Source organism: Phyllostomus hastatus, unplaced genomic scaffold (assembly GCF_019186645.2).
Source record: "Phyllostomus hastatus isolate PE091 unplaced genomic scaffold, TTU_PhHast_1.1 phas_contig_86, whole genome shotgun sequence".
Lineage (NCBI taxonomy): Eukaryota > Metazoa > Chordata > Mammalia > Chiroptera > Phyllostomidae > Phyllostomus > Phyllostomus hastatus.
The window spans coordinates 67,709,775-67,729,423 of record NW_025333977.1 but is presented as its reverse complement, the minus strand read 5'-3'; the positions used below and the strand labels follow the sequence as shown (position 1 = coordinate 67,729,423).

The window sequence follows — 19,649 nt, the reverse complement described above, 5'->3', positions numbered from 1 at the left end:
CCTGACTCATCCATCTGCAGGGCTTCTGCTCTGGCCTTTTCCTCCCTCTGCCTGGAGTACTTTTCCCCAGTCTTCTCATGACCAGCTCCCTTATTTCATTCAGGCTTTTGTTCAAATACCATCTTTTCTAAGAGTGTTTTCCTAACCATCCTATCTAAAATAGGCCTCTTTCCTCACCTGTATTACCACTACCTGAAATACATGTTTATTTAACCGTGTTACTGTGTAAGTGCTTAACTAGGAAGAAGGCAGGGAATATGCCTGTCTTGCTCATCATTTCCTCCTGGCACCTGGCATGTGTCTCTCTCACACGTGGTGCTCAGTAAATAACAGCTGAGTAAGTGAGTCAATCAAGTGCATCATTGCCCCAAATAGAAAATAAAAGTTCTGTTCAAAATTGGGCCTATATTTTATAGTCTTTACTATGACAGACATATTTTTGGCAGCATTTATCCAAGGTGTTTTTAAATATTATATTTGATCCCTTCTAACTAAGGTTGGAAGTAGACTCCTCTTCTCTGGTTATTAGGAGTCTGGGTGATTTCAGACATAACCCATGTAAGATACCATTTTTGATTCTGAATTCATGCTGAGCTCAGAGCGTGTGCCAATGGCTGCCACTGGGATTCAGAGCTTCCCTGCCTAGAGTCCTTGTACCCACTCTGCTGTGATGGTGGTGATGTTTTCTCTGAAGGTGCTCTACTCTAACCTTAGCCCTTGAAGAGAAGTTATCAAGTTGTTATCTAAAAGTTTGTGTTATTAAGAGAGAAACCAAAATGTACATCACAGAGAAGCTAAAGGACTTTCTAGGACCAACACCTATTTAGTCATTTTGATCCTGAAGAAACTGTTCTATTTCATTCCATTATTTGTTTACATTGCTTGGTGTTCTATGCTACATAGACAATTCCATGCTGTGCAGATAATTTTATTAATTATAATAATACTGATTGCTTTCCTGATTTTATAAGTAAGTAGTTTTTTAAAAAATATTTTTTATTGATTATGCTATTACAGTTGTCTGATTTCCCCCTTCATTCCCCTCCACCCTGCACACCCTCTCCCACCCATGTTCCCCCCTTTAGTTCAAGAACTATGTGTCATAGTTCTTTAGCTTCTACATTTCCCATACTATTCTTGCCCTCCCCATCTATTTTCTACCTACAATCTATGCTACTTATTCTCTGTACCTTTCCCCCCTCTCTCCTCCTCCCACACCCCTGTTGCTAACCCTCCATGTGATCTCCATATCTGTGGTTCTGTTCCTGTTCTAGTTGCTTGCTTAGTTGGTTTTTGTTTTTGTTTCAGGTGTGGTTGTTAATCATTGTGAGTTTGCTGTCATTTTACTATACATGTTTTTTTTTATCTTCTTTTTCTTAGATAAGTCCCTTTAACATTTCATAAAATAAGGGCTTGGTGATCATGAACTCCTTTAACTTGACCTTATCTGAGAAGCACTTTATCCGCCCTTCCATTCTAAATGAGAGCTTTGCTGGATAGAGCAATCTGGGATGTAGGTCCTTGTCTTTCATGACTTGGAATACTTCTTTCCAGCCCCTTCTTGCCTGCAAGGTCTCCCTTGAGAAATCAGCTGACAGTCTGATGGGAACTCCTTTGTAGGTTACTGTCTCCTTATCTCTTGCTGCTTCTAGAATTGTCTCCTTCATTTTTACCTTGGCTAATGTAATTATGATGTGCCTTGGTGTGTTCCTCCTTGGGTCCAACTTCTTTGGGACTCTCTGAGCTTCCTGGACTTCCTGGAAGTCCATTTCCTTTGCTAGAATGGGGAAGTTTATTATTTGTTCAAATAACTTTTCCACATGTTGCTCTTCCTCTTCTCTTTCTGGTACCCCTATAATTTGGATGTTGGGATGTTTAAAGATATCCCAGAGGTTCCTAAGCTTCTCCTCATTTTTTTGAATTCTTATTTGTTCATTCTTTTCTGTGTAGTTGTGTCTTTCTTCCTTCTGGTCCACTCCATTGATGTGAGACCCAGCTTTCTTTCCATCACTATTGGTTCCCTGTGTATTTTTCTTCATTTCACTTATTGTAGCCTGCATTTGTTCATCGAATTTGCAACCAAAATCAACCAATTCTGTCAGCTTCCTGATCACCATTGTTTTGAACTGTTCATCTGATAGGTTGGCTGTCTCTCGGTTGCTTAAAAGGATGGGTTCTGGGGCTTTTATTTGGTCTTCTGTTTGAGCCATCTCTCTCTCTCTCTCTCTCTTTTTTTTTTTTTTTTGGTCTGGTCACGCCTGTTACAGTGAGGGGAGGAGCCTTAGGTATTCACCAGGGCTGGGAACCCCAGTTGCTGGGTTGTGACGTTGTATGTGGGGGCTGGGTCGAGGGGGAACAATGGCTCTTGCTCCATTCTCCTTAGGACCTCAGTCCCTTCTGCTGCTTCCCCCAAGCAAACTGGTCCCCTCTGGTGTCATTTCCTGTGTGGGTGGGCTTGTGCATGCCGTGGGACCCTCCAAGAACCTCTCCTGTGAGGCTGGGTGTCTCTCCGTGTGCCTCAACTCCCACAGATGTCCTCAATCAGTGTCCTGAGGCTCTGTCTCCAGGGTGCTGGGATCCTGGGTTGCACGCAGTGCTTTGCTTCACAATCAACACCTCACTGAGACTGCCAGTTGCCACCCCTTGGCTGGGGTCTGCCAGATGCCGCTTGCACACTCAGGATCCACCCACTTCGGTCTTCTGTGCCTCAGATGCCTTACGCGCCAGTCCCAATGCCCTCGGCTCACCGCCTGCACCTGGCGCCCGGCTGCCCGACTCTGCCCTTCCTACCGGTCTGGATGAACGGGTCAATTTCAACTTCTTGGTTGTCCGACTTCCATTCAGATAAATTTTCTGTCAGTTCTGGTTGTTATTCTGCCTCTAAATTGTTGTTGTCCAATCTTGGTTGTGCGTGGAGGTACAGTGCATCCACCTATTCCTCAATTTTGTGTGAAAGTCCCTAAGTAACATAGTTTTTATTTTGATCATGCATATATCTCTGGCACAGAGTAGATGCTCCATAGCTATTGTTGAATGAATGAATAAATGGTAGATGATTTGAAAAGATTTTAGGAAAGTTTAAAGGAAAAGCCTTTGTAATCCCACCTCAGAGATAACTATGATATATTTTCTCCTTCTCCTTGTCATTCTCCTTTTCTTTCTTTGTCTTTTTTTTAAACAGTTTTTTAAAAGATTTTATTTATTTATTTTTAGAGAGGGAAGGGAGGGAGAAAGAGAGAGAGAGAGAAACCTCAATGTGTGGTTGCTGGGGGCCATGGCCTGCAACCCAGGCATGTGCCCTGACTGGGAATCGAACCTGCGATGCTTTGGTTTGCAGCCCATGCTCAATTCACTGAGCTACGCCAGCCAGGGCTCTTTGTCTTTCTTAATATAAGTAAATATACATGTTTTTTAAAGTATTTTTATTGATTATGCTATTACAGTTTTCCCAGTTTTCCCCCCTTTACCCGCCCTCCTACCCTGCCCCCCCAACCCTTCAGCATTCCCCCCTCCCTTAGTTCATGTCCACGGGTTGTACATGTAAGTTCTTTGAGTCCTTTGTTTCCTACACCATTTTTATCTCTCCCTGTTTATTTTATGCCTACTAATTATGCTTCTTCTTCCCTATACCTTTTCCCCCCTATTTCTCCTTTCCCCCTTTCCACTGAAATTCCTCCTTGTGATGTCCATTTCTCTGATTCTGTTCCTGTTCTAGTTGCTTGCTTAGGTTTTGTTTTCATTGTTTTTCTTGTCTTTTAGGTTCATTTGTTAATAGTTGTGAGCTTGTTGCCATTTTACTGTTCATATTTTTTATCTTCTTTTTCTTGATAAGTCCCTTTAACGTTTCATATAATAATGGCTTGGTCATGATGAACTCCTCTAACTTGACCTTATCTGGGAAGCACTTTATTTGCCCTTTCATTCTAAATGATAGCTTTGCTGGATAGAGTAATCTTGGATGGAGGTCCCTGCCTTTCATGACTTGGAATACTTCTTTCCAGCACCTTTTGGCTTACAAGTTTTCCTTTGAGAAATCAGCTGATAGTCTTATGGGAACTCTTTTGTAGGTAACTCTCTCCTTTCCTCTTGCTGCTTTTAAGATTCTCTTCTTATCTTTAATCTTGGATAATTTAATTTGATGTGTCTTGGTGTGTTCTTCCTTGGGTCCAATTTCTTTGGGACTCTCTGAGCTTCCTGGACTTCCTGGAAGTCTATTTCTTTCACCAGATTGGGGAAGTTCTGCTTCATTATTTTTTTCAAATAAGTTTTCAATTTCTTGCTATTCTTCTTCTCCTTCTGGCACCCCTATGATTTGGATGTTGGAATGTTTAAAGTTGTTCCAGAGGTTCCTCAGCCTCTCCTCATTTTTTTGAATTCTTGTTTCTTCATTCTGTTCCAGTTTGATGTTTACTTTTCCCTTTTGTTCCAAATCATTGCTTTGAGTCCTGGTTTCATCCTGTCACTGTTGGTTCCCTGAATATTTTGATTTATTTTATTTTGGATATCGTTCATTTGTTTTTTTCATTTTTCAACCAAGTTCAACCAGATCTGTGAACATTTTGATTACCAAGGCTTTAAATTCCCCATCAGATAGGTTGGCTATCTCCTCATCATTTAGTTCTCTTTCTGAAGTTTTGCTCTGTTTTTTCATTTGGGCCATATTTCTGTGCCTTGGCATATTTGGTAAGTTGTAAGGGAGCAGGACCTTAGGTATTCACCTGGGATGGGCAACCCTCCTTGCTGTGCTGAGGTGCTGCTTGTGGGGGAGGGACCAGAGAGGGAACAATGCAGCTTGCCTGCTTCTCTCTAGTGCACTATTCAGTGGACTGTCATGTGGTACTGGGAGTTTCTCCCACTGCAGCAACCCTCACCATAGTCCACAGTCAGCTCTGAGTCTAAGTTTTGCCTTCCATCAGCCTTGCCTACCTGGTCCACCACCTGGCCTTGGTTTTTCTAGGATGGCCTGGCCCGCATGGGTCTACCACCTTACTGGTCTGGTTGTTTAGTTGATTTTTTTCCTTTAATTCTTTGGTTGTCGGATTTCCATGCAGTTTGATTTTCTGGTGCTTCTGGTTGTTTATTGATTTTAGATTCATCATTATCCTCCTTTTGGTTGTGTGAGGAAGCAAAGGGTTTCTACTTATGCCTCCATCTTGGCCAGAACTCCCAATATACATGTTTTAATCAGTGTTTTTAAAACTCTTAGTCTTGAATTATATCAATATTAAAAAAATGTATGTGATGAACAATGATACATTTTAAAGTATAATTTATAGCTTTTTCCATTATGGTGAAATAACTTTGGCACATAAATTATAAATAGGACTTCCAGTCAAGATGGAAGTGTAGGTAAACAAGGCTTGCCTCCTCGCACAACTACAGCAAAAATTACAACTAGGCTACAAAAGAAATATCACCCAAAAATGTCAGAAAATTGAACTGTATATGGAAGTCTGACAACCAAGGATTTAAAAAAGTCACATTCATCCAGATGTGTAGGAAGGGCTGAGATGCAGAGAAGGAGACCTGCAGAGAGACACAGAGAGCTACAAAGGTGCAGAGAGGTGAGGGACATGGAACAAGTGGTCCATATCCACACATGGTGGATAAAAATTGGGAGGGATACCTTGGGAGCAAGGGATCCCCACCCCAGACCAGACCACCCAGCCCAGGTTTCCAGTGCTAGGAAGTTAAGTCCACATAGCTTCTGCATGTAAAAACCAGCAGAGGTTGGGGTGCAGAAGAAACCATGGGATTCACAGGAGACTCCTTTTAAAGGGCCTGCGATGGACTTAGGACTTATACAGACCCACCCACTCTGGGATTCAGCACCAAGGCAATAGCTGGAAGGGCACCAGTGACATATGGGGAGAAATTGAAGTGACTGGCATTAGGGTGAGTGCCTGGAGATGGCATCCTCCTGAAGCTCCAGAGGACAGGCAGCAGCATTGGCCCTTCTCCGAGCCCTCCCCAATGCAAAAACACAGAGCAGTGACGTGAGTTGTCCTGCTTTGGCAATTACCTAAGGCTCTTCCCAGTACAACTTACAGGTGTACTTTTCTACAACAGGACATGCTACTAAGACAGTCAAAGCAGCTCTACCTAATACACAGAAACAACACAGGGAGGCTACTAAAATGAGGAGATAAAGAAATGTGACTCAAATGAAAGAACAGAACAAAACTCGTGAAAAAGAACTAAACAAAATGTAGATAAGCAACCTATCAGATGTAGAATTCAAAACATTGGTTATTAGGATGCTCCAGGAACTCATTGGGTAATTTAACAGGGTAAAAAAGATCCAGGGAGAAATGAAGGTTACATTAAGTGAAGTGAAAAAAATCTACAGGGAACAAACAGTGGAGGGGATGAAGCCAAGAATCAAATTAATGATTTGGAACATAAGGGAAAAAAAGCATTCAGTCAGAACAGGAAGAAGAAAAAGAATTCAAATAAAAAAGGATAGGCAAGGAGTCTCTGGGACTTCAAGAGATCCAACATTTGCATCAAAGGGGTACCAGAAGAAGAGAAAGAGCAAGAAATCAAAAACTTATTTGTAAAAATAATGAAAGAAAACTTTCCTAATTTGGTGAAGAAAATAGACATACAATTCCAGGAAGCACAGAGAGTCCCAAAAAAGTTGGATCCAAAGAGATCCACACCAAGACACATGATAATTAAAATGTCAGAGGTTAAAATAAAGAGAGAATCTTAAAAGCACCAAGAGGAAAGCAGAGTTACCTATAGAGGAGTTCCCATAAGATTCTCAGCTGATTTCTCAAAAGAAACTTTGCAAACTAGAAGGGACTGGCAAGAAAATATTCAAAGTGATGAAAAGCAGGGACCTACAACCTAGATTACTCTATCCAGAAAAGCTATCATTTAGAATTAAAGGGTAGATAAAGTACTTCCCAGGCAAGATAAAGTTAAAGGAGTTCATCATCACCAAGCCATTATTATATGAGATATTAAAAAGAATTATATAAGAAAAAGAAGATCAAAACTATGAACATTAAAATGATAATAAATTCACAGCAATCAACTATTGAACCTAAAAAACAAACTAAGCAAACAAGCAGAACAGAAACAGAATCAGAATCATAGATATGGAGATCTTTTGGAGGGTTATCAGTTGGGAGGGGGAAGTGGGAGAATCGAGGAAAGGGTATAGGGATTAAGAAGCATAGTTGGTAGGTACAAATTAGACAGGGGGGTTAAGAATAGTATGGGAAATGGAGAAGTCAAAGAACATACATGCATGACCCATGGACATGAACTAAGGGGGGTATTGCTGGAGAGAATGGAGGTACTGGGTGAAGGGGGAAATAGGGAAAATTGGGACAACTGTAATAGCATAAGCAATAAAATATATTTAAAAAATTATACATAGGACTTTCCAATGTTTGATGGTATTAAAATGTGATATGTATGAAGCATAGAAATCCAATAGTATTGTTTTCTGCACATAATGTAAACATATAATAATAACAGCAATGACATTTCTTCAGATTTTGAAGTACAAGTACCCATTAGTATATATCCAACTACCCTCTTAAAAATGCTGATGTTTCCAATAAGCCATTCCATTGGCTCCACTCTCTCATTTTGTGCTCTTCAGACTTCTTGAGCCTCCGCAAGCAGGTCCAACTCTAGTTGATTTTTATCTTGTTTTGGTCATGTTTCAGAGTCTGTCTAAAGCAAGACAATATATTTGTACTGAAAAAATACTTCACAGAATTAAGTCTTAAGTGTTTTTAAATGCACTAAATTCTCAACTTTCCAGTGTAGTTATATTTTTAAGAAACTGAATTTTGGTAATTAAAAAAAAGAATAAATGAAGAGATTCAAATATACTATACATAGTTTGTGTAGCAGTGATAGTTATATATAATAAATTTAAAAATTGAAAATTCAAGTTATAGTAGAATATTCATTGTTTTTAAAGGGTTTATACATATATATTTTAATGTATATAAAAATTAACAGTAGGTACCTCTGAGAAGTAGGTATACATTGGGAATTTTTCATTTTTATTTCAAGACTTTTAATTTATATTCTTAAATTTGTTACAATTAGCACATTTTTAATGAGACAGATTTAAGTGGGCTATTAGAGTAAAGCATTTTGGAAATTTTATTCAAATATCAAGCTAATAATCATATCTAGGTTCATTTATCCACTTCTTAGGGTTTTTTTTTTAAGATTTTTAAAAAGATTTTATTTATTTTTAGAGAGGGAAGGTAGGGAGAAAGAGAGAGAAACATCAATGTGCGGTTGCTGGGGGTCATGGCCTGTAACCCAGGCATGTGCCCTGACTGGGAATCAAACCTGTGATGCTTTGGTTCGCAGCCCGCACTCAATCCACTGAGCTACGTCAGCCAGGGCTCACTTCTTAGGTTTTTTTAAAAAAAGATTTTATTTATTTTTAGAGAGACAGAAAGGGAGGGAGAAAGTGAGGGAGAGAAACCTCAGTGTTCGACAGATACATCCATTACTTGTCTCTCTCACCGGGACCTGGCTTGTACCCCGTGCATGTGCCCTGACTAAGAATCAAACCATTAATCTTTTGGTTCACAGGCCAATGCTCAATTCACTGAGCCAAACCAGCCAGGGCTACTTTTTAGGTTTCAAAAAGATCAGCATTTAGAGATTTATTTCACAAGTATGTGGTAGTTCTGCCTTACATTATCTATGAATTATTAAACAGGGTCTCCTGAGAGGGAAACTCAAATGTTTTCCTTAGATTAGTATTCTGCTTAAACATATTGGCTTATCAAAAATAATTGTTTGGCTGGTGTGGCTCAGTGGATTGTGTGCTGGTCTGCAAACCAGAAGGTTGCTAGTTAGGTTCCCAGTCAGGGCACATGTCTGGGTTTCAGACCAGGTCCCCAGTAGGGATCATGTGAGAGGCAACTGATCTATTTTTCTCTCTTGCACAATGTTTCTCTTTCTCTCTGTCTCCCTCCTTTCCCCTGTCTCTAAAAATAAATAAATAAAATCTTAAAAATTTTAAAGAAATATTTCATATTTACTCGTATCATTACAACAACCATCACAATCACCACTCCCAAATTACCTGTATAGGAAAAAAAGAAACAACAACTATACTTCTGAGTTAGGTTACAGGAACCACAAGTATAGTTATATAATTGACCTTAAACAACACAGGGGTTAGAGGCGCTGACCCCTGCAGTCGAAATCTGTATAGCATAAGACTCCTCCTGAAACTTAACTACTAATAGCCTACTGTGGACCAGAAGCTTTACCAATAACATAAATAATTGCTTAATACATATTTTGTAAGTTATATGTATTTTATACTGTATTCTTACAATAAACTAGAGAAAAGAAAGTGTTATTAAGAAAATCATAAGGAAGAGAAAATACATTTACAGTACTGCACTGTATTTATCAATACCATAAGTTTGTGCCATCTGTTTACAAGATCAAAAAACCCGTGTGTAAGGGGACCCATACAATTCAACCCATGTAGTTACGGACGTTAGTTGCCACTTGATAGCTGAACCACCAGGCTCTCCCTTTTTTCCCTCGGCACTGCCTTCACCACTGCCTGGCAATGTGAACGAGCAGGAGAGGGCTTCTGCCCCTCTTTTCTTTTAGTGTCCTTCAAAACCACTCACTATAGATTTGCAAAGGAAAAAGGAATGAATCCTGTCCCTAAGGCATGCATTGAACAAGTGTTCTTTATTACAGCATAATGTAGTGGCGAGGTGTACAAGTTCTGGAGAAAGACTGTGTAAGTTCAAACACCAACTCTACCACTTATTAGAAATGTGACCTTGGACTAGTTGTGTGATCTCTGTATGCCTCAATCTTCTCGTGTTTAAATTGGTTTCATAATATTCTCTACCTTGTAGGGTTGTGAGGATATATGATCTAATACATTTACATAATTAAAAATACTGCCTGCCATAAATAACTTAAAATACTGTGTGCCACATGATAAGCACTCAAGAAGTATTAGCTAGTAGCAATCAGCATCATCACCATTTCCATCAGCATTATCATCTTGATTCTTTCCATGCAGCACGAAGCCTTGCCACTAACGGGTCTCTCGAGGTGACAGTTTCCAGGAATAAAAACTTTCCTGAGCCTTGTTGTGGGGTTGGCTCCCTATTTATTGCCCTTCTCTGCCATGTTCCTGGCCGCCAACTGCCCAACTCCTCTCTCTTTCATAAACCACCCTTTCTAAACTGCGGCAACCTGATTGAGGCGATGGACCTTTCCACCCAAATTTTTGTTCACATGTCAAAACTTATGACGCCACACTCGCACCAAAAGGGAATAAAGAGATTTATTACTCACATAATGAGATTTTCTAGAGGGAGCAGTTTAGGCTCCCAACAGCTCTGAAAATGGCTTGAGAGAACAGGGAAGGGCGACTGGCTTGGGGTGCTGTGGTGTTAGAGGGTGGAGCTGGGCTGAGGGTTCCCTTGCGCTGGGCAGGGCTTGGCACTGTTGAATCTTGGGTGCCAAAAGAGGGAGCACTTGACTTTCTTATTAGCTTTCCCAGGTGTAGGGCAGAAGGGGAAATGGGCTAGAGAACTGTCAGCAGTTTAAAGTAAAAAATGGAGCCAGACTGTTTATTACACTACCCAAAACGAGGACTCCACAGCTTTCCAAGGCAGTGACACCTTTCCTGTTGATAAAGGGAGTTTTTTCTGGCCTATGGCTTTAACCACAATTCCACTGCTGGTCTCCCTTTCCCTGAAACACCACAGGACAGAGCATCATTTCTCTTGCTTGGTAACCCCCTACAAAAAAAATTCAGAAATTTACATGTAAAAAAGATCCCTGCTATCTAAATTTATTTCAAAACTTAAAGCCATACATATTAACAGTGTCTTTCCTTACAAATTACATCCACAGCTTTTCCTTACCCTTATTAATCCACAATACTTATATGAAGCTATAACATCAGAGATTATGTTATTCTACTCTACAGCCAAAACTAAAACTCTTAATTGCACACAATTCCAAAGTGGGGCTATGACATGAGTAATACAAGACAATGAGTAGCTTAAAAAGCAATGGATATATTTTGACTTTAGAATACACTCTGTAGGGTATCTTTTATTACCCATGGTAATGAAATTGTTTAATATTATTGAAACATATATCAACTGGTGGTAAGAGAAAACCTCAGAACAGGTAGTGAAGAGAAAGGTAATCAGTGCTTAAGGGAGAACAGAATACTAAGATTCGTCTACCACCTCAGCAGGGGCTGGCTGGGTGTGTCTTGGGCTGCATGTCTAAATATTGACCTGATCCATCTAATCAGTCTCTATGTTGGGTTTCCTAAGAGATTACTACTGAGGCTAATAAAAGAGCTCTTTAACTTTGCAACACCCCTAATTTTGTTTTATATTTTTAACCTATAGTCCCTGTGTTTTGAATAATTTTTTTCCAGAATACTATGCTTTATTATTTCAAAAAATATAAAAACACAACTGAAACACACACATACAAAAGGACTTGTGTACTCTATGGAGAAGGTGCTGTAACTGATGGAAGGTGTCAAAAGTTGTTGGCAAAGTTTCTGAATAATTTTATCTCAAAATGCACTGTGTTTATCATGGAAAAATTAATCTTACTGATTATTCATAAAAGGTGTCTTTTAATTTTTATTCATTTCACTATTCATTGCCTTACTTTAGCAAAGATTTAATAAGATTGGTAGCACAATTATTGTGAAATAAAGCAAGATAATGTGAATTAGAAATGTGTGAGAAAGCAAAATAAAAACAAGGCTAAGATATTACTTAGAATCTAGCACACGGTTACTAGAGAATGGAATTCTGAGAAGTACTATAGATGGTCCAAAAATTTGTCTTTAAGCTTCCTTGCAGCCAATGTGAAAAGGGAAACCCAAACAAATTATGTATGTGGTTTTGGCCACAATTTGTGCTTTTGATCAGCATGCATTAGTCAATATTATCAACATGAGTTCTAACAAGAAGCAAAGAAACATCATTGTTTGGTTACTTTTTTCCAGATTTATCATAAAAAAATTAATGGTACCCATGAGACTTTGAAATAAAAATAGTGTATGGATACCCCTTCCCCTGACCTCCTCTATGAATTCCTAGCTGTCTGGATTCCAACTTGGAATCCAATGGCCTAGTAGCTACTGTGAATCTTTTCCTTCAGATGAAATGTTATATTTCATTTGTCACAGCTAATAACTGGTTTATTGACTATTGCACGCACTCATTGGTCATGTATTGAAGACTTACTTGCAGAAACACTGCAAACACAATATATTTTGGAGAAGATCTTTAAAGACTATCCTACAAAATGTAATTAACCATTCATAGCAAGTATGAGATTTAAGGGGGATCTTTGAGGCACCTAATTAAACAGACTGCACTTCAGTTCATTCAACACGTACTGAAGGAGTGTCAGGCCCAGGTCTGGTGCTGGCTCTGGGTAGACAAGGGTGAGCGTGTTGAGTTCCATGCTCCCCAAAAGCTTGGAGTCTAAAGAAGCAGCTGGTTTCACTAGGTATGGTGTTTCCATGAGGAAACCTATTCTAATAAAACCTTTGCTCTTTTTTCCTCACAGGATGATGCAATTGGCTTTTCATTAGCTTTGTGCTAAGAAGGCATATTTTCTTTTGTGCTGCAAACCTATTTCCCAGCTATGTTGATGGTAATACTTTGGTGGGTTTCATTTTGGATTGACCCAAGAGCTGTTCTGCCAGAGTTTCCCTGCATAAGTCCTTCCACACCTTTGTGAAATGTTAATATGGGAGAAAGGTAGAGGAAGGTCAATGAAAGTGGGTGATAAGTAGAGAGGAAAACAGTGATGGTTCAGTAGGGATGGTTTGAGAAGTGTACTCAGGTCACAGTGTTTATCTTGACAGCCTCAAGCGCTAACTGTACAGGACTCTTTCCTTGGGAACCCAGACAGTAGGTATGAAGGCTACAGGCTGACCAACAGCTGGATGCAGTAAGGGGAGAGGGTAAGATTATGAAGCATACCCAGTGTCACTGTGCAAATCGATCTCTTTTCCCTTCGCGGGAAACCACCCCATCCCTTGCCCAAGTCCATTTCAAATTGCCTGACAAAACTTTTTATTTAATAGAAGAAAGAAACTTCAAACTAATTTTCACTTTACTTTTGGTATTTTAATAAATTACTTCTTGGGAGAGGGGAGCTTGAATTTGGAAACACTACTGCTAGTTAGAAATTAGGGCTCAACCTAAATGCCAAAATCAGAATGAACCACAGTTAAATTTTAGGTATTGTGGCACTTTAGTTAGCAAGAGATTTCAAGTGGAGAGATGTTGTCAGCCTCATTAAGTTTCCACACCAGTGTTATTATCTACTCTGTCTGACATGTCATATGCCACTGTCACACACACTGCTCTGTAGGAACCAGTCCAGACCCACTCAGCTATAATTGAGTCCTTACAAAGGGGAAGGTGCCAAGCTAAGCACTTAGATAACATGTTACTTAATGAGAACCCAAGAGTCAATCCACTTGCCTTCCTGGCTGGTTCAGGGCGGAACGCCCTCATTTTGACTGATTTTGTTCTTTCACCGCTAATGCTCTATCTAGACAGAAGACTGTTATAAGTGGTTCACAGTCATTGTAATTAGCACACAATGCACTCCAGAAAGGGTGATTTCTAAGTTAATGTTCACAAATTGTATGCATACTTCAAAAGATCATTTGAAAGACATAAATGGTCATTAATATTAATACTTTGCTCACCTCTTTCCTCCATTAAAAGCTTCAATCTACAAGCATTTAAAGCTTGAATATCTTCAAGGGAAAAATACCACCTGGATCAATACGTTATTGTGGCTGTTACTTCACACCAGAGCAGCCTTCCCTGACCTCAGTATGGCAGTGAGGCAGTGTAGACCCCAACAGAAGACTAAGGCACATTTCCAGCTCTTGAGACAGAATGGGAAAGTCATTTTATTTCTAATACTTTATGAACATGATTTTCAATAGATTCCTGAAGCTGACTGCCTCACTCTTACACTTTGGCAGTGACAGCAATAAAAGCTGGTTCCAGGGCAGGTTGGGGTGAATGGAGAACTCTGAAATGCATTGAACTTAACCCTGAAATTCTGTGCTTCTTGCATCTATATGTGATCCCTCAAGGTTAGGAAATTGCTGTGCAGATTAATGTGAAATAATATACAAATCAGAAGTGTTCCCCCACCCCCACCCCCACCTTTTTAAAATAAAGAGAACTGCTGTATGCCTACCACCCTCAAGTCTTTTCCAAGATACTTTCCCCTCAGCTCTACTCACTCTACCCAACGCTGTACTACCCAATGCCCTGGCGGGTCTCTGACAGTCTCTCTATCCCACTTGCCTTTTCTCAGTTGCTTCTCCTTCACTTTTTCTGACACACTTGACACAATTAAGCATCCTCTCCAAATTCAGAACTCAGTGTAGTGGTCAACAGCATAGCCTCATCTTCCTCACCAGAAAAAGGAGATTATTAATACTGCCTTCTAAAGATCACCATGAGAATTAAAGAGGAACATTCATGTCAACTGACTCGGCTGATGCCTGCCCCATGGTGTTGGATAAAACTAACCAAACAGCCCTTGTCAGGTGGCTCAGCTGGTTGGAGCTTTGTCCCATACACGCAAGGTTGTGGGTTTGATCCCTGGTTGGGGTATGTGCAAGAGGCAGTTGATTAATGTTTCTCTCTCTCCCCCTCTCCCTCACTCTCTAAAACCAAAATAACATATACTCAGGTGAGGATTAAAGAAAAACAGTAAGTCTGTCTTCATCATTCTGTGATAATCCAGATTTTCTCCTCCTTTAGGTTTTTCTTTTATCTTTACAACTTTTTACTTATTTCTTTGACTCCTTACGTGTGGGTAACTCCCTCCCAAAATTTTATTTTTGGTTCTTTCATCAAATGGAACAAATCTCTTACTTCTAACTGCTCTCCTTATGAGAGTAAATTCCAAATCTATGTCCTTTTCTCAAATTTTTCTCTCAAGATTCAGACAGGTGCTTCCAGCTGCTTTCTGAGTCTCATCTGCAGTTTGGCAGGCACTTGGCACACTTAAAACTGGGCAAACCACTGTTGCCCTCATGTTCAAATCCCATGTATTCTCTTCACTTTTCTTATTCTATTGAGGGCCTTCAATGTCATATTCGCCCCTCAATGTCTTTCTTAGTCTTTGACAATAATTCTCAAACTCTGGTTTTAGACCCATTTACACTTAACAAAAATTAAGAACCCCAGAAAGCTTTTGTTTTATGTTTTTGTTTCAATGTTTATATATATGTATATATATAATTATTAACCATGTTGGCTATTTAAAAAAGAATTTTTGAATATATGTATTAATCCACTTAAAAATAGCAATACTAAATTCATTACAAGTTAACATAAGAGTGTTACACAGCTAAGTGGGATTTGGTAAAACAGAGATGGTAAGGAAGGAAAAAGGGCTTTTTTCACAGACTATCTAATTTGGGGGAACTGGAATCTCCTCTGCTACAAGCCATTCTCTTCTGCAAGACACAAGAAACCCTCCTGTTCCCCAAAAGACTGAAATCCAAAGGCATGCTCAGAGACCCTCCTCCATTCTTATCTGTAGTCCAGGGCTGCTACATAGATGGGTTTCTGTCACTCCTCCTCCCAGCTCTCTCCCTCTCTGGGGCATGCACTTGTGACACAAGCATTTCCATTCCCTTGTTGCAGCTTTCTCCATCTCCTGGGGCTGGGGCCAGTTCTCTGGGACCATTTCACTGCAGCCAGTCATGCTAGGGGCTCAGTCCACCTGGACTCAGCATCCAGGGCTGCTCAGGCCCTTGAGGACCAGTGAGTATTCCTGGCCCCTTAGTCTGTGTGCTGCTCTCAGGGTGAGAAAACGGGCGCAGTCCAGGACCCATGTCACATGGCACCAGGTTGCAGCATCTCATGGGCCTGCTGCTAGCAAGGTGTGTCCCACATGAGCCTGCTCCATGTGTGCAAGCAGGGCAAGGCAAGAGCTGTGTGCTGGCACTGGCATCCCATGGCATTCCATTGGCAGGGCACACGTCCTGTGCTCAGGACTCAGCCTGTGAGCTGGCAGCCGACTATGCCAGCAAGAGGAAGGAAAAAGGGCACCCAAGCAGGGCGTGGTGCCTTCTGGGTCCTGAGAATACTCTACACCCCACCCCAACCAGGGGCAATGGCTGAGGAAGACAGAGCTTCTGCACCCCCACCATTTTAAATCTTTTCCCTCAAATCCTACCATGCCGCTGGAGAGTCCAACTCATTATTCAGTTTGGGCCAACATCCACAATGAGCATTAGCTCACACTGTGTCCCTGCCCCTCCTGCAGCTGCTATGATCTGGAAGCAGGTGGGAGGGTTTTCTAGTCATGCAGGGCACTGTGTTTCTCCCCAGTGTGGGGCCTCACCTGGTTACATGTGTGTTGTGATCTTTTCAACCCCCACAGTATACACAGGCTCTGTGTAAGTGGTGTCACGAGCTGCATTAGTTGCTTACTGTTGCTTTGCAGGTATGGAATCATGCCCCAGCTCTGGTTTTGATCCTGGGCTGCCTTCAGCACTTCCCAACCCCTCTCAGGGGTCTCTCCCCTCTCCAGGCAGTGGGGACAGCCTCTTTCACTGGCTGCTGCTTCAATCTTCTGCCTTTGGGTTTCCTCCAAATCCTCCTTTCTCTGGGGGGCCAGGCTTTCACGCTGGATCAGAGTTTCTCCCTACCCCCAACCAATCTGGCCAGACCCCTCTGTTACAATTCCCACTTCAACACTCTGGACTTTGTAATCTTACAAAGACAAATGGGTGAACATCTCATTCTCTGTAGCTACAACCTCCTGGCCAAGGACATAGTCTTACCTATCCACTGGTTGAGAGCTGCCTAACAAGAGGGAGTCTGGAATGGAGGAAAACCTTCACGTGAGGGAAAAGGATCTTGCAAAGTCCAGGTCCAGGTCAATTGGTTATCCCTGAGAAGCAGCAAGAATGATGTCCAAAGGACAGCACTGCTGGACAGGTCAGCATCCTTGTCATATTCTGGAGGAGACAAATTTGGCAAGAGGGCTAGAAGGCACAGTCAGAACCATAACAACTAAATGACAAAAATAGAGACTAACTCTACAATGTCCCAGATTAAGAAAGAGTAGCTACCTTGGAGGAAGGTGTGTAAGGCATGTCACACTTGTCTGAAGCCCTCTGCCCACTATACCTAACTTAGGCTGAGAGGAATATTTTAGGATTTTCCCCTTTAACACTCCTGGCTCTTTTCTGTCTGAACCATTAGGGCAGAAAAGAAAAGCAGTTTTAAGTGAAGCTGACAGACCACCCCATGCTTCACCAACTCAACCACTTAGTCCAGCCAAACCATTGGATCTCAGGGGGCAGCAATGCAGATGGGCTCCTTTTTAAAAAAGATTTTATTTATTTATTGTTAGAGAGAGGGAGGAAGGTAGGGAGAAAGAGAGGGAGAGAAATATCAATGTCTGGTTGCCTCTCGTGTGCCCTCTACTGGGGACCTGGCCCACAACCCAGGCATGTGTCCCAGACTGGGAATCAAACTGGCAACCCTTTGGTTCACAGGTTGGCACTCAATCCACTGAGCCACACCAGGTAGGGCACAGATAGGCTTCTTAAATAAGGCCTTTACTGTGTAAACAATCACCCAGGTAAGTGAAGTCATAGTCATATGCCATATGTTAACAGAAGGAAGAACACACAGGTTAATTCACACAACAAATCACAAACCAGTCTCTAAGACTGCAAGAGACATTTTGAGAAAATGTCCAGTTGCAAGGCCTTTGCTAGAATGATCTCAGACAGTGACAATTTGACAAATTCTTCTTGCTTATAAATTGAACATCCCCAGTGATGTCACCAGGTGCTGAAGTAATATCTGTATACAGAAACCAGTTCAACTTCCAAGTGAAAACTAAACTTTGAGCACAGTAGGCTGTGCTAGAGTTTAATATCCACAATAGAACATTGTGATTTTCCTTGAAACACAATTTTTCTCCTTAAGATCACCCTTTCTGTTTTCAAAGAGACTGCTTTAAGTCCAGTTTTTAATTTTGCCTTGGCACTTTGCATAAACACAACAAAAGCAATAATTAATCACATAGGCTCTTTAAATCTGCTTTGCTGGAACTCACATAGAGAACTTTTAGACTGAGCTTTAGTCAGCCCTTCAGGGCACAGAAGCCAAACCACACACCTGCCATCAGGCTTTGCCTACAGTACCCAGTTTCCTCAAGTTCTTGAGGTTCCCAATGTGTCTTAAGGTTCCTCCTGGCCATCATTCTGGAAAGCAATATTCCTTCCCTGGAAAGACTGCCACAAAGCATACAACCAAACAAGGTACCAGGCCATTTCTCTGGTGGGCTTTCATTAGCTTTGAAAGTCAATCTCAGTTCTTTAAGGCTTTCTAGTAACAACCCAACTCCAGTCATGCCTCCTTCAGGCATGATACTCCAGTCAAAGTCTTGGTTAACAAAACCACATTTGAAACTGGTCTCATTGGTTTTATGCAAAGAAATTTTATGTCATTACTCACTCATTAAGAATGTCAAATTCTGGAGGGATCAGGTAGGGAGAAAAATACAAAGTATGAAGGAAAATCCTTGTTCTCCAAATATCCATCAAAATTGTACCTCTATCCCTTATACCTTCTATTCCTTAAACCATACAATTCCTTTCCAATCTAATGTGAATTTTTAACAAGCTCTCAGAAACCTCAATTTCCTTTTCAGAACAGAAACAAAACAAAACCTGAAGCAAAGACAAATTTTCAAAATAGGAGGGACTAGAACTAGCCTTAGAACCTTGTCCCAGACCAACTGGCACACCAAGAAGTCACACAGGTGACCTTTCTTAGGTCCAGATGGCCCAAAGCCCCAAAAGTAGAGACATTCTCTCACCTACCAGTGCACCAGCCAATCTCACAGCAGAGACATGACCTCTCACCCTAGCCAATATTCCAATCCGGCACCATGGCAGAGACAGAGGATTCCCAGTGTACCAAAAATAGCAAAGTTCCCCAAGTCCCCAAAAGATCAGAAAACAAGCAAAGAATAGCTGTAATGAAGAGCTAAAGTTCCTTTCCTTTTAAATTTAAAACTTTCACAACCTCCTACATACTTTATAATCATAACTCACTTTTAATCCTTTTCCTTTTTAACGGTGGAAGGACCATGCTCTCACTCTTTATCAGGTAGCTAAAAATCCCTGGATCTGCAAGCACATCTTGTAACTTCTTGAAACACAGGCTCTACAAGAATCCTACTGTGCAATGATTTGGATGCCTGACATATGGGATCTTGTCCCACTTCCCTGACCATTGGCAATAGAGTGCCAACTTCATGATGGTATAGCAATTTAGGGAACCACTTATGGTCATTTTCCCCCATAGACCAAAATGTACCTAGGCCAAACAGTGCTGCAATAGAAATCCAATTCCTCCTTACACATTGGATAATGGCTGTACATAGTCCAGTCCACTACAATTCTGCCCAGTGGGCTCACTCCAGTAGCCAGAATAGAACAACCCTTAATGGCCCAGATGTACAGGCCAAAAACTATGAGCACAATGAGATACCAGACAAATGGGGAGCATACAAGCAGAACTTGAACCTACAACTCCATCTCACAGGCAGGTTTT

At 40.9% G+C, this 19,649-nt stretch overlaps 1 protein-coding gene across 1 annotated transcript in view; it reads left to right on the top strand.

Annotated features, from left to right (window-relative positions):
- GABRR3 (gamma-aminobutyric acid type A receptor subunit rho3) overlaps positions 1–19,649 on the top strand; it is a 56,209-nt gene that overhangs the window by 23,729 nt on the left and 12,831 nt on the right. Inside the window, 4 exon segments of the mRNA XM_045851897.1 lie at positions 11,222–11,253; positions 12,586–12,634; positions 12,636–12,725; positions 17,154–17,161. Of these exon segments, the coding sequence (XP_045707853.1) occupies positions 11,222–11,253; positions 12,586–12,634; positions 12,636–12,725; positions 17,154–17,161 (179 nt within the window).